Source organism: Clupea harengus, chromosome 17 (genome assembly GCF_900700415.2).
Source record: "Clupea harengus chromosome 17, Ch_v2.0.2, whole genome shotgun sequence".
NCBI classification, from domain to species: domain Eukaryota; kingdom Metazoa; phylum Chordata; class Actinopteri; order Clupeiformes; family Clupeidae; genus Clupea; species Clupea harengus.
Genome location: NC_045168.1, coordinates 8,829,305 through 8,857,168, shown reverse-complemented (window position 1 = coordinate 8,857,168; position 27,864 = coordinate 8,829,305). Strand labels below are relative to the sequence as shown.

The window sequence follows — 27,864 nt, the reverse complement described above, 5'->3', positions numbered from 1 at the left end:
CGTGTCAAAAGTCCATCATTCAAAACAGTTCATTTTCATGTGACAATGGGCGGACACCTTTAAACTGTTTATCAAAGGGCTGATGAAGTCTGTATGAATCATATGTATAATTAAGTCTTATGTAAGCCTATTAACACCCTTCAAATCCTTAACTCAAACTGTTGATTATATAACAGTTGCTTTTTGTGTTGATTCATAATAAGGCTTAACGATGTCCAAATTCACAGTGTGTACATGTGTAACAGCAAACCCTCGCAGGCCACTCTTATCTTGACGGCCCACTGCTTTAGGATTTGTCAGAGGTTAGGAGGTGGTTATCGGATCGGAAGAGGCTCTCGAAACATCTCTCTCCTCTGGATCACGGCCAAGCCCTGGCCCCCGAAGCTCCCTCAAATGAAACTTCAGGAAACACATGCGTGGGGTCATGACCTCCAGCGCCTGTTATCAGCGCTGGCATGCAGATACCCATCAGAGAGGGTGAATCACTGGAAAAGCTCTCCGTGATTGACTCATGGGCTACTTAAACCCCTTTGGCTGGGGAGAGAGAGAGCAGAGCAGAGCAGAGCAGATCGGCATCTTTAAGCCTGTTTTACATGATGCTCTCGTGGGACAGATGCAATTAAACCCCCCACCCTTCAAAGTCTCGCCTCATCCGCTGATGCAATTGAAGGACACCATGGCAACCATATTTGGGGATCTTTATCTTTTTGTGCTTGTCTCCTATTTCGCTGTAGTGTTTTGCCCAGGGATGTGATGAGCTTAGGGCCACTCCAGGAAAGTGCTCTTTCAGCAGCTGAAGCATGGATTTGTTGGGAGTTGGATTTTTAGAAACTGTTTTTAATACACTGATTCTGGATAAGACATTGTTCTCTGCGAAGTCTGGACTAAAGTGCATTATCCAGAAACAGCCCTGAATTCAAGCAATGTGAAAAAAAAAAACTATGTCTTCCTTTTTCCAACGCTGAAGTGAGCAGGGATTTGAGTCATGCTGTTATCAGTGTTGGGCACAGTAGTGACTTATAGGTGGTCTTAGTCTGTGGCTCTGATAGCCAAGTCGAGTCGAAGTTGAGATTAAGCTGTGACTGCGGCTGTGTTCTATTGGATTAATCAGCCTCGTAAATGAGTTTGTGGGTAAATGAAATCAATCAGTCAGTCATTTCCAACGTCAGACAACATGACAGCATGAGAGAGAGAAAGGGGGGGGGGGGGTAGACCCTGAGCTGTGCAGTATGTCAGTATAAAGGGTTGATCTATGGAGAGAGAAAGGACAGTTGTATCTACACACCTGGTCTTTTTCTACATGCTTCATTAAGCAGTGGATTAATGCCTGCTCTTCTAAAGCCTTAGAATTGGATGGGTAGAATATAATCACATAGTCATACTTCCCTTGAATCCCACATATGTGAGAGTCATATGTGTATTCTCCATTTTGAATACATAGTTAGGGATCAATTTTTGTTATTAGTCTGTCACAAAGTTTTCCATATTTATTTGTTTTAATTCATGATTTTTCATGTGTTATTAGTATATAACATTTTCTATTAATTCAAAGAATCATATGAATCTGTCATCCCCTGACGACATCCTATAAAAAAAGACTCATGCCTAGTGTTAGAATCAACTATGCTGTGGTCAACCACTCCATTATTATTATATACAGTATATTCTGCTGCAGGAACCATGCCTGTCTCCAGCCGAGACACCCTGCAGGTTAAATGTGGTAGTTGGATGCTGTCCACTCTTTGGAGACTGGATTTGCCCCCACAGCCCCACAATACAATTTGTCTGAGCTGATGGGGGAGGGAGGGATGTTGCTCAACCCCTGTAGCAAGGGTTTCATCTCTTTTCCTGCATCGTTAATGCAGATAAGAACAGGGATATTCGTCAAATTATGAGACAATATGGTGGCTTTGAGCTTCCCATAAGGTATGTTGTCTTGCATCAGTCTCCCCCCCTCTCTTTCTCTGTGTGTGTATGTGTTTTGGGAGAGTTCTGATTGGGTGTTTCGCTAGTACTTGAGACTTAAGTCCCCTGTTTTTGCCATGAATCAAGGGAAGTTTCAGGACGCCTTCCAGCACTAAGCCAGCTTCTGGAGCGCTGACAGTGAAATAGAGGGAAGTATAAAATTAAAAGCATTGTTATCCTTGTGGCCTATGTCCAAAGAGAGATCGATTGACAGCTTTATATCGTCACGCAGTCTCAGCTGACCTTGGACAAGCTCTAAACTCAGCTGCCCATTCCCCCATCACCACACACACACACACACAGACACACAGAGACACACACAGCTCCTCCTCAGGAACATTATTTAGGCTGCTGTCTGGATTCACAGCAGAGGAATTCAGCCATTGGTAGCTGTTGACAGGAGGACAAACCAAAAGCTCCCTCCATTAGGATATTGGGCTTTGTTTCAAGTAAGGTGTGCGACTTATTTATTTGAAAAAGTGAAGTCCGTTCTACTCACTGATGGATATTTCAATACGGTATACTGTTAGGGTTGCCACGGTGACGGCAGTGGTCTCAGCATGTGTCAGTTGCCATGCAGTGGTTTGTTATTCCTGAGCAGGGGACTTGGAACACTACCACACACACACACACACACACACAAACACACACACACGCCCGCTCGCTTACACTGACACACATAAACGCACACACACACTGGTACTGGCGTCATAGTGAGTCAACATCTCTGCATAATGCTCAATATTAGTGCTAGCACAGAGATAGCAAGGTTGTTCAGGAAATGCATGCTATCAGTATTTTGGCAGGATCACTCTCTCTCCCTCCCTCTCTCTTACTCTCTATGTCTCTCTCCCTCTCTCTTCAGCCTCCTCTCTCTCTGCCTCCTTCATTCATCGATTCCCCTTCTCACGCTGATGTTTTGCATAAGTAGGCAAAGGGAGTTGGCCAGGACTCAAAGGCAAGAGTGCTGTCCTCTTGTGACCGATGAGTTGTTGTCTTGTGTCATGGGCATTTACTCATGCTGCCACCCAACGTCCATCTTCTGTCACGAAGCCCGTCTCACTAGACGTCTCACTCTCACTAGACGTCTCACCCGTCTCACGAAGCCCGTCTCACTATCCATTCCGCCCATCAAGAGCTCCACTGCTCCATTCATTTCACACACCCTGCACATGTAACGGTACTGATTGTTGAAATATACAAGCAGATTGTAGTTCTTCAATTCAATTATGCTTGAGACAGCTGCCTACCTTGAGGTGATAAGTCACCTCACACTCAGAGGATAGGATGGAAATGTTCTCAAAATCATTACACCGAGAAGATACAAAGCAAACCTCTAAGACTATCCCCACACATCTAAAACTATTTAGTTGGTAAAAATAAGTCAAGGAGCCCCACCATTTGAGAGTGACCACCTCACTCCTCTTGCTTTTAGAGGACTCGAGAGGTCTGAGAGTGCTGTGCTGAGAGTTGACTCTCAGCTCCCAACATCTCAGTGGATTAGTGCTCTAGAAGGTTCTGAAAGAATGAGACACCCGTGGCCTTTGGGCTCACTGACGGAAGGTCGGCATGACTCAGGTTATGTGATAAATGTCGTTGTCCTTGCTAGGGATTTGAGATCACTGGTGTTACATTTGCAGGTTTAGGTTCACTCAGAACAGGGCCATTACCTCAAACCTGACAGTAATACTATTTAAGACCTATTAGTCATCACTGTGACTGGCATTTTCTTTAAACACTAGGGCTGCATTTGAATATCTCTATCTCTCCAGTTTGGTATGATTCATATTCCTCTCAGAGGAAGCCCATTTGTTCCTTTGGATCACATGGTCAGTTCACTGTTGCCTGAATGTGTCATCTTCTAAAATGAGCGCAGAGAAATGCATGTTGACTACAGTCCACAGGCACCCAGGGGGCCACAAATCCACTTTCGCAAAACGTATGTACTATTCTCAGGTGTGTGTGTGTGTGTGTGTGTGTGTGTGTGTGTGTGTGTGCGTGTGTGCATGCATGCATGCGTGCATGCGTAAACACTTATTTGTTGCAACCCAATCAAACTATTTGGTGCTTCTTCTTAAGTTGACCCTTGTTTTTTTTCCTCTTGATATTGTCAATCACAGTCAATATAATATACATTTATATAAATAATATGCCTTAGCTACTTTGTACTCTTCCCAATCAAGACTGAAAGGTTCCCAGTCTTCCTCACTCTACCCAGGTCTGACTCCCTCCTTCTAGGAGTGAAGTCCGCGGCCTGAGGCCTGATGTCTGAGCTGACCTGCCTGCCTGCTGACTGCTTTGTGTCTGTGTCTTACAGAGAACCATGAGTACTGTGGAGGAGGAGCCGGACCACATGATACCATGAAGAGAAGCCTGCAGGTCCTGCGCTGCCAGCTGCTGAGTGAGTGTCATAAAATATTTCATAAAGGACTTCTAGAGGACAGCGTATACATTGTTCATGACCTGTTCCCACATTAGTTCATTTCAGCAGTGTGCATTGTTACAGATTGATTAAAAAGGAAAACTCGGACCCACAGAGAAAACATTAATATTTCTTGTCCTGTGAAACATCTACATTTCCAGACAACTCTTTCCCACCACTAAACACATAAGACATACTGAGTGTTCAGCTGTCAGGTTTGCTTTAGTGAGGCAGACGGAGACCACCTCTAGCAGGATGTGAGCCAGGTGAGGAACAGCTCTATCTGATACAGCATCCAGAACACACAACCTCTGAGAGAAAGAGAGAGAGAGAGAGAGAGACAGAGAGAGAGAGAGAGAGAGAGAGAGAGAGAGAGAGAGAGAGAGAGAGAGATCTGAGGGCCAGCAGTGAATGTTAAAGGGAACCACAGTATGAGGTTAAATTCTCTGGCGGCCCATGGAGGGTCCGTCTCTCATTTGCGACAGCAGTTCAGCGCTTGACACGAGCTGTGGGGGGCTGTCAGTGGAGCATTATGGCTGATGAGGGTAGACACACTTTTGAAAATGACTGTCGATGTTTATCATTAGGATTGGTAATACGCCATTAGTATAATGGCACTCAGTGAAATATCACTTAGGCCGCCGCAGAGGTTGATATTTAGAGGTATTACAATGACATGTTTTTGAAGACAACAGTGGTCAGGCCAGGCGGGATGGAAAGATGACCTAGAAAAGACAGGAAGGACTATTCAGATTCATCTTCAGAGAAAGAGTAATATTTCATTCTTACCGAAATGCCCGTGGCTGCTTCTTGATGGAGTTGGCTGCCAGACTGATTTCAGTGCAGGGATAACTTCATCCCATTTTTATGTTCAAACTCTATTTCACAGCTGGGCCCATGCTTCTGTCGGCCTGTCCCTGTGCTAGTTCCTTAGGATGCGTCTCTCGTTCAGCAACCCCCATGGACTCCAACACTGACAGAGATTATTCCTGGGAACGAGCCATAGTATCTTTCTTTCCCTGAGTCAAGACTATCCCTAACTCAGTATTTAGGTTGCACTACCTTCTATGAATGCTTTAGTAGGTAGAGTAACAGCACATGTAAAGTGAAATGATACCACTGATTAGTGTGTACAAAGTGCCGCAAAAAGGCTGTTGAAGTCAGCTACAGTAATGGCCTCATTCTAAGCTGTAACAATAACCAGTGTTTTCACTGTAGTACCCCCTTACACTGGCAAGGGGAGATTGATGGAAGAATGATGAAGGCAATGGTTGATTTGGAGTGCACGCATAAGGGTCTATCAGAGAAGGCAGTGGACAGGAAGTCATGGAAGTGGAATCAACCTGAATCCCTCTCAAAACAGGACGTTTTTTCTCCTGCTCTTTAGATTTCCTTTGTTTTGTTTTCAAACTCTTTTTGGTTATTCCAGTCACTTCCCATTGTTTGATTATTCACTATACCCCATAGGACTTAATTCTTTCTTCATTCCATTTTTTTTAACTTTGAGTCAATTCTCTCCCTCCCTCTCTCACACACTCTCTCTATATATTTTTCTTTCTGTCAATTTTTTCTCTCAGTTTTTGTTGTTTCCTTTGTTCGTTTTGTCTCTGCTCTCTGTCTCTGCCACAGAAATGTATCTTTTGTTTTGTCATTGACTTTGCCATCTACATAGTGCCATTGATTTGCAGACTGCTTCTTTTGACATAAATAAATGACTAATAAATAATGTTATGGAATCACTAGTGGTTAGAAAAAGGGCATTTTGCTCATTGTTCAATGGAGGTAAACAATTGTCAATGTTTTGCCTCTGCAGAAACTTTGGAATGTTTAGAATATGTCATGCGGACATAATGGGGACAACCTCTTGTTGTATATTGTTTGCGTTTACCCTTGTGGTGAGGTGATCTGCCCAGAGTGGAGGGAACTTCCTGTTTTGAACCCCTTCCTTCCTGTGGAACCAGCCTACAGCATCTCTCCACAGCATCTCTCCAAACACGTCTGTAAATCAGCCACATGTGAAAAACAGCACTGTGGTAAACACACACAAGGTATTTATATTTTTTCGTCTGTGGCGGCATTCACACTCAGATAAACAGGCATCCGATTTCAAAGACGCCACATCGCCACAGCTCCGCTCTTGAGCAGGAAGCCATTATCATGCCGTGAGTGACTGGCCCCTCCGTATCTCTGAGCTCACATCTGTCCCACCCTGCCACTCCCTGCGAACAGGAAGTGCCTAATCTATCCCAGAAGCCCCAGGGAATGCTACTCTCTCTTCTGGGAGATGGCCGCACCCTACGGGTATAGTGATGGAATTTTCCCATTCACATACCGCAACACACAACCTTCATGCGCATGGTCTCCTTCCATTTGAAAAAAAAAATGAACTTTCAAATGAAATGTGCTTACTTCTGTACCATGATCGCCGAGTCTTCAAGAACAGTTGATAGGTGGTGATATTCATTTGCGTTCTAAGCTTCTGTGTGTTTAGAGGAGGCATACTGATCTGGGCTTATCGATTCATCTTAGCCCCACCACCCATGGTTATCAAATTAGGAGTTTTTTTTAAAAGCTTTTGCCACTATTCCTGTCCAGTTCTGTGTGTTTACCTTGAGAATCCTCCCTTGATTGTGGATTTGGCTGAACAGAACCACAGATCAGGCAGGCCAACTTCAAAACTGTTCTCACTGATTAGGTACCCATGGGGCGCTTGGCTTAATTTCCGCTACTTTGCTTTGTATGCAATGTTAGTTTTTCCAGGGCCATGTTTTAATCAGGGATGAGTTTAGACACAGCCAATTAGGCGCGGACCCTCCTGATCTGTCTAATTACAACATCAGCTAATTAACTGCTGAGTTAACAGGACTGCCAACCAGGAGGGGGAGTCTCGTACCCCTGGGCCAACTCTGCTGGCTTTGCCTGTTGGCTTAGCAGTTGTTTGAGCTCAACATGAGGCCTGATACCATCTACCCGAGGTGGTGGAAGGGTTTTTGGTGCGCCCGTGGACCTGTCACAGGGGCTGCTTGCATGGCTGTGCGTCGTGGTGGATTTCCCTGGAGCGCGCAGTGGGGCGGGAGTGCTGACGGATGTGGTTGTCTCTTTGTGTGTCCTATTTTAGGGGTTAACTCCAGGATCATTTGAAATTAAAATAGCCTTTTTTTTCTTATTATTTGCCATTTGGTGATGATGTGGCAACAATTGAGCTGTGCCTTCTGCCACATCTGCAGATTCTCCTGAACGTACCCAACCCAACCCAACCCCCACAGCATAAATGCACACTGGTCCCACCTCTCTCTCTCTCTCTCTGAGGTGGGGTCTGCCCAGGATTGATCACCTAAGGGGAAATCTCTAGATCTGTACACCACAGTATATGCTGTGGTGGACTTCCTGATTTGATTGATTAGGTCTGTGAATGCAGGGAGTTGTGTGGTTCCCATAGGAACACTCTGGCAAGGGCAAAGGGCTGGACTATGGAAAGCTGTGCTTTGAGGCTAATGTTTGTATTACTGTCTAAACTGGGTAGGGGTCTTTCTTATATAGTAACTAACCATAGGAGCCATTTTGGATCCTGCCTCTTGTCAGTGAGTGTAGTGTAAAGACATTTTGCAACTGCAGCCAGTTGAAAGAAGAAAGGTGCACCGGAAACTGCCATTGCCTCACAATTTATGAATGTCACACTCGTGCGTCAGCGGAGGACTTTATGAAAGTCACAGGCTACTTATGCATTCCAAACACCTTAATTTTACAATGTTTACCGCATAAAATCTCCTCCCCTGTGATAAATCTCCCCTGTGGTTAATAGATGTGGGTTGGCCTCTAACGGAAGCATAAATCAGGGAGGTAATTTGATGGTAATTTTACATAGTTCCCAAAGCCATAGCGCTTTTCCTACCCTTTTCCCAGTAATGGAAATGATGAGTTTTGACCCAGAGTGTGACAGTTATAAAAAACGAGAGCAGAAGGTCCCAGTTCATGCCAGGTCATGATTATGATTCCACCTCATACATGTGTGACACCTTTTTATGTGTTCTGGCATTATTGGAACTCTGACAAGATGGCAGTGACAGCCCCATTCAAATTGAAATGATTTGGCTTGAGGACTCTGAGGATTTTTTGAGTGTGAGTAGAACCGATCCAGTCAACCTCCAAACTGGACTGGTTGATTCACACGAACGTCTGTAATTGGCTACTCTGAGTTGGTAACCATGGTAAGATGCACAAACACATGCTCTTCACAAATTGGTCTCTGTCTGTTGCCCAGTATTTTAGTTCCTTGAAAAAAGTGCTCAGCCTTTTTCATATTCACCACCCACCTTTGGGTCTTGGCTTTTATATGGTGTGTTAATTTTGAGAGCAATGCTTTTTTTTCTGCTGCAAGGTCCCTGAAAATCGTCCTCAGTTTCCATCTTTCCTCTCTAGTCCAGGCAGTGATCATGTCTCGTCTCTCAGCTTCATTTGGCCTCTGACACACACACACACCCACACACACACACACACACACACACACACACACACACACACACACACACAGACACACACACACACACACACACACACACACACACACACACACACACACACCACTCACTCATATATCTCCTGTTCTGAAGTACCTCTTATGCTCTATTATGGTGCTAATAAAACCGTGTTCAGTTTTCCTGTCCAGTAATTTACTCCCTATTTTCACACCCTCTTTATACCTCCAAACCCATACCCCCCTGAGTCCCTCCCCCACCCCTCCTCCTCCACTGATGGTGACATGGCATTGGCCCCGATCAGCGAGAGCTACGCGCGGTTCTCTGTCACCGCTGGCTCCAGTTAGACCCTCACTCCATCAGGCAGATTACTCCTCCACCTCCGACTCAGTGCCTCATGCTTCCAGCCCACTGATAATGATCTCCTTCCACGCACACACACACTCATACACACACACGCGCAAAGGCACACTCACATACGCATGCACACACTCATACACACACACGCGCAAAGGCACACTCATATACATATGTTCACATGCATACACACACACACGCACTCACACACACACATACATACACACATTCACCCCTCATACACAGAGGCCATTGAGCTTTCCCATTTCTCTAACTCAATTCTGCATTTTGCATTTCTGTCACAGGTAGCACTAAATCCCCCCAGAGCAGTTCCCCCTTGCTGTCCCGCTCTGTGATTTGGGGGTGCGGTATGAGTGGGGACTCACGGGGGACCTCAGTGCTGTACAGTAGGCTATGGCGCAGGTCCAGGCAGCCAGTGCCAACACTGGGGACTGAGTCACCCTGCTGATAAATGGGCTAGGCTCGGAGGGGTTTTGTCAAGTGAGACAAATGCTGCTCCCCATTTCACTCCAGTGCACAAAGCCTGCGTATGATCCAACATGCACATATTCTTTCTTTCCCCATCTATTTCAAAGCGCGCGCACACACACACACGCGCGCAAACACACACGCACCCACACAAGCACACACGCACGCACACACGCACACACAGACGCACAGGCACGCACACACAAGCGCGCGCGCACACACACACCCGCACGCACACACACACACACACATACACGTACACAATCACAAACGTATCTATCACCTGTTATGCACAAAGTAATACCACAGTCACATGTGCTCACGTTTTGCAAAGGTATTAAATGTTAGTCTAGTTTAGCATGTGTGGTGCACATTTCAGTCCTTGCTCACAAGAGAGCCACTTGGCTCCCTTTAACATTTTCGATGAGCTTCATTAATAAGTGATGGTTTGTTTTCCCTTCTCGCTTTCAGTAAAAGACTGGGGCATATTTCTCAGTCTGTTTTTACTGGTGGAGAGGTGATCTGTTTGTACATCATTCTGACAGTGACACTTGTGCGACGGTAGCCAGCGGGTACAGTGTTGTGTAGTGAGTGAACCTCACTCCCTGACACCTTAAGAGACATGCTAATGACAGATGCTAGCACCCATGGGTTTAGCCTCCTTGTTAGAATGTCTGCCTCCTATGCTCAGGAGTTTGAGTCCGGTGCGGGTGCTTGTCCACACAACACAGGTTACATCTGTATCGGTGCGTAAGTGTCTGTGCTCATGGGTCCATGTGTGGGTCCAAGAGAGGGAGTTGAAGTGTTGTTCACACCTCACTCAGACAAGTGTATGTTGGGGACTAGTGTGTCTTATGAATTTGGGAATTATTGGTTTGCTAAGGCTATGGACACACACACACACACACAGTTCCCTGGTTTTCGTCATGGAGTGAGGCCGCAGGCTCATGTAAGACGTAAATGCTGTCACTTTGGTGTTTGTCTGAGTTGGCACATCCTCATGTTTAATGCAGCCATCAGTAGCACTGTTTTATTCATCCCCATCATCGTATTTCAGGTGTCGGGATATTAGGAGCTCTGCCTAGCGCCACCTGGTGGTTAATGTTTTGATGTAAGGCACAGTAGGCCCTTACTGGGTGGGATTATCTGAGTTTGTGCCTGAAGCCCCTGTCACAAGACTGGATTAAAGAAAGCACTCAACATTACAGGCAGTGTATATTATATGGTAATGGGTTGTGTGTGGGATAATGGCATACTTTACTCCTCCATGATGAGCTATGATATGAAAAGATGAATAGTGTATTTATGACTTTAATTGATTTACTCCTCCTTTGAAATATAACATAGATTTACTATATCTGGCAGCTCAGAGGGGTGATGGAAGTATATAGAATTACAGATGATGTTCTGCTGACAATGATGTCATGCTTTAACATACTGTTTTATAGTGCCCTGAATTAGAAGCAACGGGTAACCCAGTCATACCAGTAGTCCCTCTGTTCACTGTGTTTTCACTTGATATGAATGTGTATTTATCAGCCCAGCCAGCATAGGCGCTGCAGACTACATGTTTCCATGCCCGTGTCTGTTCATCTTCCTGGTGAGACTGAGCGAGTGGAGGGCAGGGTATCGTGGTGTAAAGGTCAAACAAGAGCAGTAAACCACCCGAGATCAGGCAGGGAGACGGCGGGACGGAGGGAGGGAGGGAAACAGATCGGCTCGCTGTATCATGAGCTGTGCGTGCGTGCCGGGACTGTCTAAGTCTCTGTGGTCCGGCACGGGAGTCGGCCTTGTGTCCGGTGGACGTGACGGGCCTGGTAAACGGGCTGCTGGAGTGCTGTCACACATCCTCGCCCTGCCTGCGAGTCAACGCTGCCGTGTGGTGCCACAACATAAACTGTGTAAGTGACAGGCAGCGTGTGTGTGTGACAGGCAGCGTGTGTGTAGGGGTGTGTGGGCAGGCATGTGTGTGAACATGATTGTGTGGGTGTGTATGTGTGTGTTGTCTGTGTGACTGTGTGTGTGTAGTGTAGTGTGATTTATGACTCTTCTGGTGTTTTCCTGTAATGCAGAGCTAGGAGTACATTGTTCAGTCATATTGCATGAAACAGAGTCCTGAAGGCTGGCCTGGTCATGCATGTTGGATGAGAGTGTAGGAATCTTCACCGCGCTGGGTTTGTGCCTGATCCGTGCCATAGCAGACTACACACCATGAAAAAAACTCACACAGAGTCTGACCAACAGTGTATGCTGCTAAAAAACATAAACAATGGTTGCATGTTTTAATACAGGACTGTAGAGGCTAAAGAAATGATACACAGTTGTTTTGCTTGTTCCTGGTTCAGTCTTGCCACCTACTCTTTAAACATCTTACAGGAAGTGCTGGAGCTCCTTATGTTGAGATACGTGCTTGTTACTGGGTGTAGTATTGAAGCTGCCCCCTCCAGAGTGTTAGTGTTTGAAGTAACCCTGTTCCTGTTCTATCCAGTTTTTTTTACATGTCCTTTCTCACTTGTTCCCCCAAACGTGTAAATAGAAGCCTGGTTTCCGTAGAAACTAAAGTGGTGCTGGAGTGAGACAATGCCTCAGCACCTAGGTCACATGGAACGGAGCGTGAAAGCATGAGTGTTTTGTGTGTCTGTGTGTGTGAGAGTGTGTGTGTGTGTGTGTGTGCGTATGTGTGTCTGTGTGTCTGTGTGTTTTCTTGTGCTTGGGTAGAGCAAAGTAAAACAAAAATACCCATTTTGTATGTCCAGTGGGCCCCTGATCAAATGAGGTACTGGTCAAATGTTGCCAACTGAGATTGTGAGACACATCAAAACATACTCTCTCACACACACACACACACACACACACACACACACACACACACACACACACACACACACACACACACACACACACACACACACACACACACACACACACACACACACACACACACACACAGTATTTTTTTTTCTAAGTTTCATTAAACTCAAGGGCACCTTCCGTACGACACACAGCTGTTCCGGAGATTGGCTTGAACTCCCAGCTTGAGCCTATCCTCTGAAATTAACTTTTTTATTTCTGCATTCCTGTTATTTCTCCTTATTCACTCCATCTGAATGCTTGTCAGCTTGTGTTTGGGCTTCCACTCCAGTAAGAGTGGCTTAGCCCAGTGTGAGCGGCTCCATGGCTGCGACGCAGTGATGCACTGCAGTCGTTCCCAGCGCATGGGCCAGAGCCTGCTGTGGCACGCGCTTTCATGGCTCCCATTCAAATGTATCAACGAGACAAAGAGGGATGGGCCAAATAAAAGACTCCCTTCTGGTCACCCTCTCCTTCTCCCTCCCTCTCTCTTGCCATCGCCCCCCTCTCCCTTTCTCTCCCTCTCCCTTCCTCTCTCTTGCCATCACCCCCCTCGCCACTCTCTCTCCCTCTCTCTTGCCATCACCCCCTCTCCTTCTCTCTCCATCTCCTTCCTCCTCTGCCACCCCCCCTCTCTCCCTTGCTTTCTCACCATATCTGATGAGGCTGCTACAGTTGGCTAGCCCCCAATTACCAGGGCCAAACTCTTTAAGCATCCACTGCAGATATCATCAGGGATTGTTCCAGGCTCTCCCTGTCCTTTCCCCGCTCCCTCTGAAGTCCCTCAGACGTTGTCGTCACATGTATTTTCGTCCTTATCTAACAGCTCACAATTACCCCCCGCTCTCTCGCAGCCCTAATTTCATACCATTAAAACGAATTTGCAGAGCCCGGCACAGCTCTGTCCACAGAAGCCTTACAACCTCCCTGTTTATCCCCAACACCATTTCCCTTCGTTCCCTCACAGTGCCCCTCCACCCCACACCACCCCCGGGCCCCTACCTTACCTGTCCCCGAACACCGAACCAACCGAGGCACGTAAAAATAGTCGACGGCGCTCAGCGCATAATGAGGTTAATAAAGCAATCGGGGCAAAGCCGAGGCGTGGTACAAACAGAGCGTCGGCGCTTGATTAAACACTGATGCTCTCTAATGAATGCGGGACAGGCCTCGCGGGCCCTTTATTGACTCGTAAACAACAGCGCCAGCTCCTAAACGTGACTGCCGGGCCTAATTGTTTTTACCCCCCCCGCGTGCGGCGATGTCGGGGGGGGGGGGGGGGGGGGGGGGTGACGACTGGTGTGGTGGACCAGTCATCTCACTCTTACAGATAATCACACCACTGCACTGTACTACATCTCTCCATATTGCCTGCTTCTTTCACTCTCTTGTTTTCTGTCTCTCTCAGTCTGTTCCCCAGAAACACACAGATACTGCTGCTGCTGCACACACACATGCGCAAACAAACAGTCACTGCGCTAACTTGAAAGGGTTACAAACACATTTCACAAGCCTGTTAATTATCTGGACAATAATGTATGTAATTTATCAACCTGATTCTTATTAACCTGCCTTGCACTCCCCACTACTGGTGTGTCTACAGTAACAATGAAAATATCACTCGGAGGCAAGTCAAGGCTTGCATGTTCCCAGCCTCTGTTCCCGGGCTTGCCTGTTCATTCTCTAGGCTACCTGCCTGCAACAAAGATAATACAACTGCACCAAGACACTCATGTGTTTTCTCTCTTCTCTTCTCTTCTCTTCCTTTTCCCACTGCAGGTGTCGTAGCAATTCTGGTAGTGTCAGTGGGGCTGGTGTCCTCTGTCCAGGAGCCACACCCCAGCCGGACCCCCCAGGACCCCTCCATGGACTCGAGCAGCGTCCCCCTCCCTGTCCTGCCCCCGGAGCCCCCTGGCTGGCAGGAGACCTCCAGCAGTGGGGAGCTGTCCGCCTATGGAGGGGGTGTCCAAAACATCCAGCCCACTGCCTCCATCAGCACCCTGGATCTTTTGCACTCACAGGCCAAGGCACTGGTGCCTGGCACACATGCTAGTTCTGGTTTTGATGGTTCTGGTTTTGGTGTAACAAAGCAGAAGTTTCTAGACCTACTTCAAAGTTCTGATGGTGGAAACCAGGCCCATAAACTTAATGGAGAGACGTTAAATGAGGCTCAGAAAATGAATGCCATTGCCAGTAATAACACAGACATCCATGTCGGGTCAGTGGTGGGAAACCAGATGCAAAACAACACTTTTACCAGGAAGGACCAGCAGGGCGCGCCAGGTTCGGTCTCTGAAGGGGAGTCGGTGAGCCTGGCAGAGCCTGATCTGGGCTCCCCTGGTTCTCCACCCTCAGGGACTGACCTGACCGCTGGTGGACAGGGTGCCCCGAATGCAACATCTGCCTCTGCCATTCCTGCACCACCAGGGCCTTACACAGGGAGAGGAGACAGTATTGGTCTCAAGCCTGAAGGCCTTATGAAGGGTCCTCACCCCCAGGAGCTCAACGCGGAGGAGCCCACTTATTCTTCATCACTTCTCTTCACCTCAGCACTGAAGCCCTCCTCTCTCTCCTCTTCCTCCTCAGCTCTTTCTCTCGATCCTGCCACTGCAGACGGATTCCTCAGGGAGCGTGCCCAGACCATGCCCGAACCGGCCCCGCATCACTCCATCACCCTGAGAGAGACGCACCCCCTGCCCGGAGAGAAGCCCACAGACCCCCTGAGCCTAGAGGCAGTCCCTTCCCCTGGCTCTGACACCTCCTCCACCACCATTAATACCGTACCCCCTACTATAGAGATGACATCCAACACCACGACTTATTCCAACGTCGCAGATCCAGTGGGCAATGTCACAGAGCCCTTAGGGGTCTCTTCGGCCCCAACTGTTGAGGGGGAAACACACTCCTCCGTGGGTAACAGCACACACGAAGCATCCGTCGCCATGGACAACAACAGCACGGTGGGTGGACCCTCTCCCGACGTCCGTTCGCACGGCAAAGGCTCGGCTCCTACAGAGGCCCCCTCCACAGCCAGCGGCAACTTCCTCAACAGGCAGGTCCCTGCGGCGACGACTGGGCCCTGGGGCCCCGGCAACCAGTCAGGCCCGGCCCTGGACCCCTCGCACACACAGGCCACCATCTGCCTGGGGAAGATGGACATCGTGTGGGTGGTGCTCGCCATCAGCGTGCCTGTGTCCTCCTGCTGTGAGTACAGCTTCAGCCTCCTGTTTAGATACACAATATCAAAATGATACAGCTCCAGTTAATAGTGTGAGGTACTACCAAAGGGATGGCAACAGACAGGGAGCACACCGAATCAGAGCATATATGCCATCATACTGTTGTTCTGGTCAAAGGTTCCTAAAAGCCTGCAATTTCAGAAATCCGCCCCAGCTCTTAGGTAGCATTACAGTTCGTATGAGATATTTTATGACTTTATGCTTTCTGTCCTTGAAGCAGTCAGTAATCTTCCCATGTGACCTTAAAGTGCTGAGGCTGCTCTGAGTATTCCCTTCCCACTGCAGATTGGTGCTTTAACAGCATGCAGCTCTGTGGTGTGTTTAAAAGACCAGAGCATCCATCCCAATCACTGAAAGCCCACTGGTTGTCATTCAGAAAAACTGTTATATTTACCTAGCCATCACAACTGGTGTGTTTTATATGACTGTACAGGACTGTATATAGTACTAACTGATTTGTTTTCCCCCATACTTAATTTCATTTTTATACTTACCTTTGATATTACAGTGTTACTACTGCACTACCTACATTTGAGAGGAAAGTGCAGTTGGAAATTAACCAAATGCGATGCTAATCGATATAGTATCTGATTTCATACTACATGTATTTTGCCATGTCCTTGCCATTCACATTTTCCCTTCATCTCTTCTCTCCCTCTAGCTGTCCTCCTGACAGTGTGCTGCATGAAGAGGAAGAAGAAGTCGTCCAATCAGGAGAACAACCTGAGCTATTGGAACAACGCCATAACCATGGACTACTTCAACCGACACGCTGTGGAGCTCCCTAGAGAGATTCAATCTCTGGAGACTGCAGAGGTACGAGGGGCAGTGGGCACACAGTAGCAAGAAATGCTGCTGTGTCAATGAATGGGAGCTGCCTGTGGAGTTTATAGTGGGGTTGTGAATGTGTGTGGGAGTGTGTTTTGAGGACAAGATATTGTCTGTGATTGCTGTACCATTATTCATCTTTCAAACATGTACATGGTTTTGTACAGAAGGAATCTCAAAGATTGAATTGAAGCTCTATTATAGTAATATAAAAAGTTACATGACAAAGTACTTCTTCGTCGCCAGACTGCCAGCCAAGTAATTTTTGTAGGATAAATAGACACTCAGTCTTTGTCACAGTGTGACCGTGTGTAAATCAGGTTTTTTTTTTTGTGTACCACCCCGACAACACGCCTTTCATACCATACCATCATTCCCTGTTGCCAAAGTTGCTGAGCTTAAGAATTGTACTGCCCTCTGGTGGATGAGAGATGCTAATGCCACAGGCTCACAGCAGCTCTTACTTGATCCTATATGTTCAGATATCTATCTGATATTTTCCCTCACTTCAGCGTTATTATTTATAAATGTTATTCATCTTAATGTTTGCCATCATCATTCCTCCTCTCTCCCTCTCCCTGTTGTCCATCCCGTGTGGTGATGCAGAAAGAGGGTGATGCGGAGGGAGGATCATGTTTTGGCTGCTCCTGGTGACTAAAAGGTTCCCTGCCCCACCTTGGCTTTGTTGTCATGTAGTATTTTCCTCCTACGCTTCCCCTCTCCATATGTGTCTCTGTTCTTCTCTTCACAGCTTTGTCATTACCCCTCTCCCTGCACTGTGGTACTGTCCTCTGTGCTGAGTCATTCTCACAGTCCCCCCCATTCTACTCATTCTTAATGGTTCTGCCGAGATTTTCATTTCTCTCTCTCTCTCCCTCCCTATTATTGTCTCTTTCACCCTCCTAACTGTTAAATCTCAGTACTGCCATGGTAACATCCTTTTAGGTCCCTGAGTCTCGCTTCTCATAAATCCTGGGTTAGCAACCCCTTCAAATCTTCCCAGCTGTAGCTATTGGTCCCTGAGGGTAGCCCTTCCCCTTTGAGATCTATAGCGGGTTAGTTTTGCTGTCGGGAAGTGGATCAGTGCTGACCTTTACCGGCTGTGTGTTGCAGGAACAGGAGACCTTCCTGCCACCTAATGGCGACTACAGTGACAGTGGAGTGGTACTGGTGAACCCCTTCTGCCAGGAGACGCTCTTCATCCACAGAGACAAGGCCTCGGACATCTGAGAGACGGCAGAAGAATGATGGCCGTCAGCCATGTTGAGGCGTGATCAAAATAAGGAGTAGGGGGTCTCAACTTGATTCCCCATCTGTGACTTTGATTGCTTTTTTTGTATGTGTTTAACCTTCCCTGTTCAAAGACTCCTCCTTTATATCCTAGAAAAATAAATAAGCGTACATGAAGTTTTAAGGATGAATGAACCACAAATACTATTTACTATGAGGCCGAGCCCGCATATTTTTCTGATGTACATTTTCTACAGATGCTTAATTGTGATAAGGGTTTTTATGTCGTTTTTAAATAAAAGATGAGACTATGTGTGATTCTGTTCTATTTTCTGTGGCTTGGTAAGGCAAGGAGATCTGCTTGTAGAATTGAGTACTTATAAAGATGTTCCTGTGACCTTACCCAAAACTCTTAAGAAATAAAGCCTGTTGAACTTGAATTATGTCAATGAGGGGATACAGAAAGAAAGGGCTTTGGTTTATTAGAAGTGCCCTAAGTATGCGTACTAAGATGAGATGGAATTCACCTTGGGAAGTAGTTTCCTGGAAGGCTCGTGTGTTTATTCAAACAGAAGATTAAGGATGTGTGATTGTAATGTGGATGGAGCAGTCTTGGCAAACAAAACAACATGTATCCTACACCCCAATCTGTAAGTTTCAAGGACTGACACAGTCCCAAACGCTTTGCATGTTTACTTTCTCAGTATCTTAACAGTGACACAGTATCTAGCAATGACACATTTGCCAGGACTTGCCCATCTGCTCTTTCCGATTTCACGTTCTCGTCCCAAGTTTGAATGAATCCCCTGGTCTGTGAGCCCAAACTATAATGCTATTAGGTGGTGATTCCCCTCATCTGTCACCAGCTAAGGGGACCAGATGACGTATCTTAAGTCGTTCTGTCCCGCTGTGTCAAACAGTGTGCTCTTGTGCGTGTGTCTCCAGCCGCATGTGTCTTGTTTCAGGTGTCTGTGTATCTGTGTGAGCGTGTGTCAGCAGTGAAACCTCTGTTTTTGTCTGATTGCCCCACCATCAGCACTGGTTTAGGAAAGCAAGTTCAAGCTACAGGAAATTATTAAAGATTGACATTAGCTGTAAGTTTAAGCTCTATGCCATGTATGTTTCAGAACTACTTAAAATGATGTATTATATATGTTGGTGAAAATCAAAGCTGATTTGCCTCAAATTATTCTCATTCAGCAAGAAACGTTTGCATTGGCAAAAGTCTTTTGTCTATCAGTTTTAACGGTTTTCATTGAATCATTTTGCTGAGCAGGTGAAAAGTCCCTAAATTATATTTTAGGCATTTTATTAAAGAAAAATATTTTTATTTGCACATGTAGGTACCTGTGTGCATGACTGTGTGCGAGTGTGCCTATCTTTCTTCATGGATTAATGTAATGACAGGTCTCTATTGCCAAACAAGGGCATTCATTCTCTTTTTTTTAACCGCTCCCTTTTGAAAATGAATCCCAACCAAAAATCATCTGCAAGTATCTTGTTAATAAATGCCTGTTACTATATAGCTATTGGAACACGTGATTTGGATTCATGTTAAGATTTGATGATGTTATCTTGAGGCTGTAGCAGTGGGCACAGGCAGGTGATGGAGTTAGTTAGTGGCTAAGAAAATACAGTATCTGCCATATTTTGCTATGATTACATTCAAATGCATTAAGAGTCTCGATAAAAACATTAAAGTACTTCAAGATTGATTATCTAGAGAATTATTTCTCATCGTGTATTATCACACATTCTGTTTGCAAAGCATTTGCTTAGCTTTTCATCACTGCCTCCATTATTGTTTTCCAGTGTTTTGTTTTCTGTTTTTTTGTTGTTGTTTGTTTGTATCATCTATGTATGTGTGATTGATATACATCTGTCGGAGGTAAACAGCCTGATTGATTGTATGCTGTGTCACTATGTATGGATGTTTTGCTGGAGTGGGGTGCAAGGAAAGCAGCATCGTATATTCGGTTCAACATACCTTTATGTCCCTTGTTATGTATTGTAGCACACACTGTACTTTTTACTGCTGAGCAATAAAAAAGAAAAAAATCTTTCAGACAGCCTCTTGTGTCTTGTTGGAGAGAGGATGAAGAGGTTTGTGCTTGTGGAACTGTGGTGGTTTGGAGTGAGTCTCCAAACGTGGTTAATTAGCATGCTCAATAGCGGAATTGGATCTGGCTCCAGTCTTGTTTGGATCTCTGAATCTACCCAGGGTAAGCACCAGAGTACTTTATGGTTACTTGCCTACTATTGCTTCTGCCATCAAAGTTTTTTTTTTTTTTAACTCTAAACTGTTGCTTTGTGAATATTTTTTTATGCCGTCATCAGCGAGTTTACTAGCCTACAGAGGACTTTTGTTTTGTTTCATATGGATGGGACTATTCTGGAACCTTCTGTCTCTCTCTGCTGAATGTAGCTGCTCCATTGGCATGGGTAGAAGGGGTGGCCTTTCTCTCCATGGCTGTCACTGGCCCACTCCTATACAAAATAAAATAGATTACCGCGTCGATAATAACTGATGCTTGATCAGCCACACATGTACACGAAGCACATGTAATTTCACAATAGCTCTTGAAAATGCATAGCTCTTTCCTGTCAAATTAGTTTTTAATGATGGCACCCACTCTCTAATACCCTGCCTCTCAAAGTTAAAGGGTTTACTTGCAACAGAAACTCTTCTGTTCGTGACTGGATTGCTGTTCGATGTCCATTTAATGTCGGTAGCTCTCCCTGGAAGAATATGTAGGCCTACTGATGTAAGAAGGGAAAATAGCCCTCTGGGTGGGCTTAACAAACTTCTAGGCCTAGAATGATGTAGCCGTATACATACGCCTACCCCATAATTATCTGATATTAGCCTTGATGCCTTTAGCATAACCGGAAGAGGGGAAAATGTGATTTAATTAGCCTATAATTATTTATGAAAAAATAGACATAATAAAAACACTTCTTGTTCAATGCCCGAATGATGTTTTCTGAGCCTTCAGTTACTAGTTACATGTTCTTACAATTCAAGGGATAGTTTTTCGGATTTTCATGAACGAATGATTTGAATATCAATTTGACGACACTATTTATAAAATATGCCCCCTCTGTTGGCTATACCAATCGGGTACCAAATCAATTCACCCTTGCGATGCCTAGAATAAGTCTGATATTATTGGTTCACGTCTCATCACGGCGAGTACGCACATTGGTTAACCAACATGTCAGGTTTGGTGTCATCTGAGAAATTAACCAGTGAGGAATCCTATCCGGGGTAGCAGAAGAAGGTAGCTTTAACATCCGGTGGAATCACTCGGTATGTCAAACAGCGCCTTGTCATACAGTTAGCTAGCTCGCTGGTCAATGTGGCAGGCAGCTTCTTGGTAATAATTGGTAGTCAGCTAGCTAGCAAGCTAACTGCTATGGTTTGCTGAACACGTGAGACTGCAGAGAAGAGTGGTGAAACACGTCCATCGAAGCCGAGGTTTTTCTGCCATCCCAGGCCACATTCCTGACACAGTTAAGAGTTTTCCTTGTAAGATTAGGTGTTGTTACTTAGTCACGGAAAATGGCGGATGTTGAAACAAATGCTCCGGAGAAGAGCCTGGATGATTTCTTTGCTAAGCGCGATAAAAAGAAGAAGAAAGAAAAGGGCAAAGGGAAGGAGCCTGCAGCTGGGCCAGCACCGGTGGTTTTGAAAAAGATCAAAAAGGAAAAAGAGAAGTCTACGAAAAACGAAAATCAGGAGGACCAGATAGAGAAGGTATGCAAGTTGGTCTCTCTGGCCGTTGTAACAAAACATCTAGCTATCGTTAACGAGAGTTATGAGCTCACTAGTACTCTAACGTTAGTGTGACATGGTGGGATATCGTTGGTTAAACTGAAAACTTCTAGTTAATGTATTAGCTAGCTAGCTAGCCATCGTATTGCAAAGGATAACGAGATCTAATATATTAACTTGATAATAGCATAGCCAAGAAGCTAGCTGACGCCTTTCGATTATATCCTCAATTCCAGTGTCGACGTTTATTCGACAACGAATGGTAACGTTATGGAGTCGGTTAAAATTTGTCAGTCGATGTGACCGTGGTTGCATCCGAGCTGTAGCTAGGTATCTTGTTAGCTCCGTTAGCGAGTTTGTGAGCTATAGCGCTAGGTACATGCGCTAACGGTGTTACAGCTAACTTAGTTCCTTATGGTAACGTTACCATTTGCGTCTATCCCCGGTATGTCGTGAGTTTACTGTCAGTAAGTCTGTCAGCTGGTTAGCTACATACCATGTTTAAATCTGCCGTAGTTACCAACCTTGCCAAGGAAATAGATAGTCGTGATTGGGTTTTTTGGCCCTGATTGAGTGGCAATTATTTGGTACTTGCGATGCTAGCTAGCTAGCTTGCTAACTAGCTCCCTCCCTAACGTTTACTCACTTCCCCGCTAGCCAACCACCTCGTCATTCCCCCCCAGTCATACTTAACTGTGACTTACTAAGTAACTAACAAAGATTGTTGATTTAATAGTTGTCCAAAGTGATTTATAAAAGCTTAGAAGTGAGTTGTGACTGCTGTAAGATCTGTTACATAGTGGCCTTAGGCAACTACCTGCAGACCTTTCACGAACGTCAGACAGCTGTTCACAGGGGCCATCTTATTTGCCTGATATCCTATTTAACCATATGGCTAAATAAAATGCTGTTACACATATTTGGCTTATTGACTAATTACATTGAATATCCATTAAAATGGTCTTGGTAAAGTTAAATGAACTTACATCACTGCGAGCCTGACATCGAGCTAAGTCATGTCGTAATGACTTAGATTTAACTCTTGACACCACCCATAAAAAGGCTTTAGGTTAAACTAGAGCAACCGTCCTATATACTTTCCTCAGGACTAGATTGGAAGTTAGATTGTAGTTTTCATCAAGTCACTGTTGTGTAATTGTGTCCTAAAAGTGAAATTATCCTGTTTTTGTTATACTTTTGTTTGTGCAACATCATTGTTTTGGGGTGGTTAATGAATGTTTTGTCAAGTGGTGAATTTAGCCTTCTTACAGTGACAGAAGGTTGCAATTATTTTGTTTCTAAAAGTGATCCTTTTTCTCACAAATAAAGCAGAGCACCGAATCAAGGAGAACAGGCAGAAAGCCAACCAGTTCATCTTTTTGACATATTGTTTTTCAGTATTACAAGACTGACCTTGAAGGGTATTCTTCTGGTTCTGTCTGCCTTGTCTGTGTGTGAGTGGATGTCTGAGAGATCAGTGAGAAGTCAGACGTTTTCTGTTATGCTTGTGATATCATTTTTGTTGCACAGCATATCTGGAATGAGTGCTTGAATTTAGAAACAAGTCTTTTTAGAGCAACTCACCCCTCCCAAACACACACCTTATTCAAAGTTATATTTCAATCTGAGCATAAACCCTTTCTTGACCTATCAAGCATTGGTTTTGTGTTTTTATTTTCTGAAGCGGTTGAACATTGTCGTGAGCTGAGTAAGAACAAATGCCCAAGTAGCCAAACTCCCACGTCTAGAAATCTTGAAAGAGCCCGTTTTTTTTTTGGTTTCTGCTCCATCATAAATTCAGCCAGACATTTTTCATCCTCAGGAAAAAGCCACACAACACCTCCACTTCCCCTCCTCCTCCGTCAATTAAGCTAATGAACACTGACCCCTGGGAACAAAATGTCCTGGCGTCTCCTTGCAAACCTGTTATGTGTGAGTCAGTCAGCCTCTCACATCTGGGCTCTGAGTACAGGCTGGCTCAGTTGGTTGCAGTAGCAAGAGTTTATGAACAGCCTCTTTAGCACAGCACCATGTACTGTACCCAGATGGCTTTGTCTTTACCCATGGGCTGTGTACCTCTCCGAAGGTGCTTTTGTTTTAGTGTGTGCCCCCCCTCTGTAATTCATAAAAGGGCAGTGGTTGCTGTCAAGCATGCATTACTTGATGGTGCCCCCTCACAAGCATTAGAGCAGGGGCGTGTGGATGGAGTCCAGCCTGGACAGGTGGCTGATGTGTGGAGGCGACGGGAGTGTCTACGTTCTGGGTCTGTATTTGGCTGAGACGCTGTGTGCTTTGTGTGTTCTCAGGAGGATGCGGAATGGAAGGAGTTTGAGCAGAAGGAGGTGGACTACACTGGCCTCAGGCTGCAGGCCCTACTGGTCGGGTAAGGGAAAATGGCTGCAGCACATTTTACGATGTCACACTCAGTGAAGGCACATGATGGCGCAGGAGTGACATGGTCCCCATCATCCAGCAGAGCGTTTCTGAGGTGACATCATGAGGCATGTGATGCTATGCTCATGCCAGGATTAACTCAGGAGAGAGCACAGGGTAACACTAGAAGAACACAACCAGGATGGCACCCTCAGTGAAAGCACTTTCAGCGTAGGGTAGGCATAGGAGTTCTACCAGCAGGGCATGTGGGCGATGGTGTCATGGGGCGTGTTGAGGATGCCTCACTGCAAGGGCATGTTCAGGATGGCACAGCGGGGCTGTGCTATTGCCAGGATCAATTGAAGATGAGTCAGGTTCCCAGGAAAGTGCAGAAGGACGGAGGACCTGAGCCTCTGCTGGCAGCATTCCCAATATGACTGTCTTTAAATTGTTACCTCTGCTTCATTAGTCCATCCATGCATACTTAAAAACTCCTAACGAAGAACAGTATACATTCAACCACACTATTATGCAACCACAAAAACGTGTATGGTCTGTGTTTGAACATGAGAGCCCAACTTTAATACAAATATAGAGATGGGGCAGTCAACATTCCTTGCTTGACTTAAATTGATTAAGGTCATAGTGCACTGTATTCTGCTACGGTCAAGCAGAGTATTCCAACACAAACACATGAATTGGGCGTTGTTTTCCTCTTGAAATGTTCTGTTCCAGACATCTCCGTCACACACACACACACACACACACACACACACAACCAACAATTCACTCATATTCCTTCTCCATCCCTACTTTCTCCACCCACCAGTGAAGAGAGAGAGGATGAAGATTATGATAAAGAGGAGGTGGGTGAGGATGGAGAGATCATCCTAGTGAGCGGAGACAAAATGTCTGGACCTTGGAACAAGTCTGGGGCTCCCGTCGCTTCAGCTGCTCCTGTTGGTAAGGACAACCCGCTGTCTGTCTGTTTCACTCTCCCTCTGTCTGTATGTCTCCCTCTCTGTCCCTCTGTCTGTCTGTCTCTCTCTCCCTCTGTCTGTCTCCCCCTCAGTCATTCCTTCTGCATCTCTTTCACTTCAAAGATGTCCAGTGTCATTTTAATATTTGGTTAATATTAACACACACACTCTAAGACTTGCTGTATTTTTACACCTCTGCCCTTGGGGGTGACTGTTTCTGTCGGAACAGAGGCAGAAGAAGAGTCGGAGAGAAAAGGGATATGTTTGTTTTCAGTGATTTAAAGGCTTCTCATGTTGCAGTTCCATTATTCTTTTGGTGGATATCAAAATATAACAAAAAACATTTTTATTATTGCATTTGCAATTTACATTAAGCGCAACGTCTGCTTTTTTGGTATTGATATTTGTTTTCTTCTGTTCCTCTTTTATTGACCATTGTATTTCAGTAATAGCGAGACGGCTAGCTAAAATGTCACAAACCAAGGAAAGAAAAGAACATACATGTTTTCCCAAGCACCACATACAGTGTCACCTCGTTCAATACACTTTGAAACAACTTACGCAAACTCTAGCTGTACATTGAAACAAGGGCAGCTTAAGCTTTTTAGAGCTATGGAACTTGCTATGCTCATGGTAGTTTTGAAGATGTTCAGTTAGCACTCAAGAGTTAGGTAGAGTTATGACAAACACCAGATACTAAAATTTAGCATTGGATCAGATTTAATCTTTAATAAGAACTAAGATCTTTAATAGTCATACGCATGCCCATGGATTGGTGTATGTGTATGATGCGTCCATTCTCAGTGCTGCTCCTATTGCCATGGTAATGAGGGGTGTCCGTGTGTTTGGTCTGTCCTTTGTTGTCCTCCAGTAGAGGAAGAGCCCGAGGTGCCCGAGTCGAAACCGACAGGCGTGTACCGGCCCCCAGGAGCCCGCCTCACCAGCACCAAGAGAGGGCCCACCGCGGGGCCCCCGGAGATCTTCAATGACACCCAGTTCCCTTCACTGCAGTCCTCTGCCAAACATGTGGAGACTCGCAAGTAAGACACGCAGACAGCACACGTGTGAGGGTATTTGCCAGGAGGACATTTGTTTGTGAGCAGAGATACACTTGGTTCTGTCTGGATGAGACTATAGCGTCCCTTGAACCATATTAAGACCTTATAAATGAAAATAAATAAATAATCTGATAGGGTGCCAGTCTTTGGTCCTGATTGGTTAATACTGTTGAAACGCAGGTTTTGCTGTATTTTGTTAGAAATTGTCAGTATTGTCATGTCGATACAATTAGCTGAAGTATTCAGAGAGAAAGTTAGGAGTTGATATGAATGTTGCTCCACTGTTCCCCATGCTGATGGTGAGTGCATGTGTTCCAGGGACCGAGAGATGGAGAAGACTTTCGAGGTGGTGAAGCACAGGAACCGTGCACGGGAGGAAGGGGGTCCGACCTCCAACCAGCAGCTGCAGCTAGACAACCAGTACGCCGTCCTGGGGGACAAGTAACCCCCACACAGCCTGCCCCCACCCCCTTCCCGCCCAACCTCAAGTGGTCCTGGCCGACCCCGAAGGGGAAAGCACTAATACTGCTGTGTGTGTGTGTGTGTGCGTGTGTGTGTCTGCGTGCGTGTGTGTGTCTCGCTGCCCCCTGGAGTCACATAGGTGCCACCATCACCAACCAGACCTGACTGTCTTTCCATCTTGTACACACACACACACACACACACACACACACACACACAGACGCACGCAGTACTGTCATCTACATGTAAACTATATGTGCATTCATAGGTCGTAACACATCAGCCACACACACACACACTCAGACATGCATACATCAATGGACCCATACACTCCCATACAAACCAACACATGGTCGGCAAAAGCCCGGTCATTATCGACAACATTGACAAGGGCTGTGACGACAGGGATTGACTGAAACTTTCCAAGGAAAAAGAAAAAGAAAAAGGAAAAAAAAAAGAAAAATCAAATGTATACAATGACGCACTCACTCACCTACGTGAATGACACCTGTGACGGTGGGATGAGTGACTGCGGTCGGAACGCATCACTCTGGCTCCGGCTCTCATCAACAGCCGGGTGCCCCGTGAGCTTCAGTTAAGAACATACTCCGAAAAAAACGAAACAATGGCAGTGCACAACAGAGGATGTCTGTACGATTAGGGCTGTGCGATTGGGAAGAACTGCTGTTGAAAAACAGTAATCCGTGCTCTCGCTCACTTTTTGTGTTTTTTTTGTTTGTCTGTATGCTAAATCTGTTGATGTCCTGGACCTTACCAGTTTTGGAATGTGGGTGTTTTTTTTTTTTTTTTTTTTGTGTGTGCGAGTGAGTGATGAGATGTAAGGGTTGGGCTTTTGCGAATAGGAGGAGGGGTTGGGGGGTGGAGACTACCTCAGTTGTATATCTGTGGTTACCATGTTGACCAGGCCTTTGATTTTAAAGGGAGAGTTGAGTTGGTTGGGGGAGTTGTGGGTGGGGATAAGGGTTTGGGTGGCAGACAGCATTCACTCCCCCCCCGCCCCCCTCCTCTCTAACAAGAGGAAAGGACCACCTGTCGCTTTATCACGACGGCGAACTTCTGTATCGCCTCTCCTCGGCTCGCGGTCTTCACGTGGAAATACTATTTGAAGTGGCCTTACTGTGTACAAATCAGCAGAATGAGGAGTGGTGGGGAAATGGAAGGCTCACAGGAAAAGGACAAAAGCAGATGAAAAGAAAAAGGAGAGAGAGAGAAAAAAAAACACGTCAGCGTCCTCTGCAAAGACACTTTCGGCGCCCCCATCTTGCAGGCTGCCACTGGACTCTTCTGCTCTTCAGGAGCACTCTTGAGGCTTTCCCACAGACCCTGAGCAGGAATGTAGA

The 27,864-nt window shown here is 45.8% G+C and overlaps 2 protein-coding genes across 5 annotated transcripts in view; both read left to right on the top strand.

The window, feature by feature from the left end:
• The window catches only part of tmem108 (transmembrane protein 108), a 44,106-nt gene extending 24,186 nt beyond the window's left edge, over nucleotides 1-19,920 (top strand). For 2 of the 3 annotated variants that reach the window (XM_012815066.3, XM_031583666.1), the window contains exons 2-5: nucleotides 4,283-4,366; nucleotides 14,338-15,762; nucleotides 16,459-16,613; nucleotides 17,739-19,920. In XM_012815066.3, the coding sequence (XP_012670520.2) occupies nucleotides 4,327-4,366; nucleotides 14,338-15,762; nucleotides 16,459-16,613; nucleotides 17,739-17,855 (1,737 nt within the window). In that variant the 5' untranslated portion in view covers nucleotides 4,283-4,326 and the 3' untranslated portion in view covers nucleotides 17,856-19,920. Of the gene's footprint in view, nucleotides 1-4,282; nucleotides 4,367-14,337; nucleotides 15,763-16,458; nucleotides 16,614-17,231; nucleotides 17,287-17,738 lie in introns of all 3 variants that reach the window. The other variant, XM_031583668.1, reaches the window with a different exon arrangement.
• Nucleotides 19,921-21,114: 1,194 nt separating this feature from the next.
• cdv3 (carnitine deficiency-associated gene expressed in ventricle 3) lies at nucleotides 21,115-26,943 on the top strand. 2 transcript variants are annotated; one of them, XM_031583466.2, is made up of 5 exons: nucleotides 21,115-21,612; nucleotides 23,937-24,013; nucleotides 24,833-24,966; nucleotides 25,858-26,023; nucleotides 26,360-26,943. In XM_031583466.2, the coding sequence occupies exons 1-5, from the start codon at nucleotides 21,418-21,420 to the stop codon at nucleotides 26,484-26,486; spliced, it is 699 nt and encodes a 232-aa protein (XP_031439326.1). In that variant the 5' UTR covers nucleotides 21,115-21,417; the 3' UTR covers nucleotides 26,487-26,943. The 2 variants fall into 2 exon arrangements, with proteins under 2 accessions (XP_031439326.1, XP_012670612.1); XM_012815158.3 differs by having other exon boundaries at nucleotides 21,118-21,612; nucleotides 25,855-26,023.
• The last annotated feature ends 921 nt before the right edge of the window (nucleotides 26,944-27,864 follow it).

What these genes read in the sequence shown, in the direction of transcription:
- cdv3 (XM_012815158.3), top strand. Translation starts at nt 21,418, where the DNA reads ATGGCGGATGTTGAAACAAATGCTCCGGAGAAGAGCCTGGATGATTTC. An exon ending in AGGAGGACCAGATAGAGAAG is followed by an intron (nt 21,613 to 23,936) that starts GTATGCAAGTTG and finishes GTGTGTTCTCAG; the next exon opens with GAGGATGCGGAATGGAAGGA. An exon ending in CGCTTCAGCTGCTCCTGTTG is followed by an intron (nt 24,967 to 25,854) that starts GTAAGGACAACC and finishes GTTGTCCTCCAG; the next exon opens with TAGAGGAAGAGCCCGAGGTG.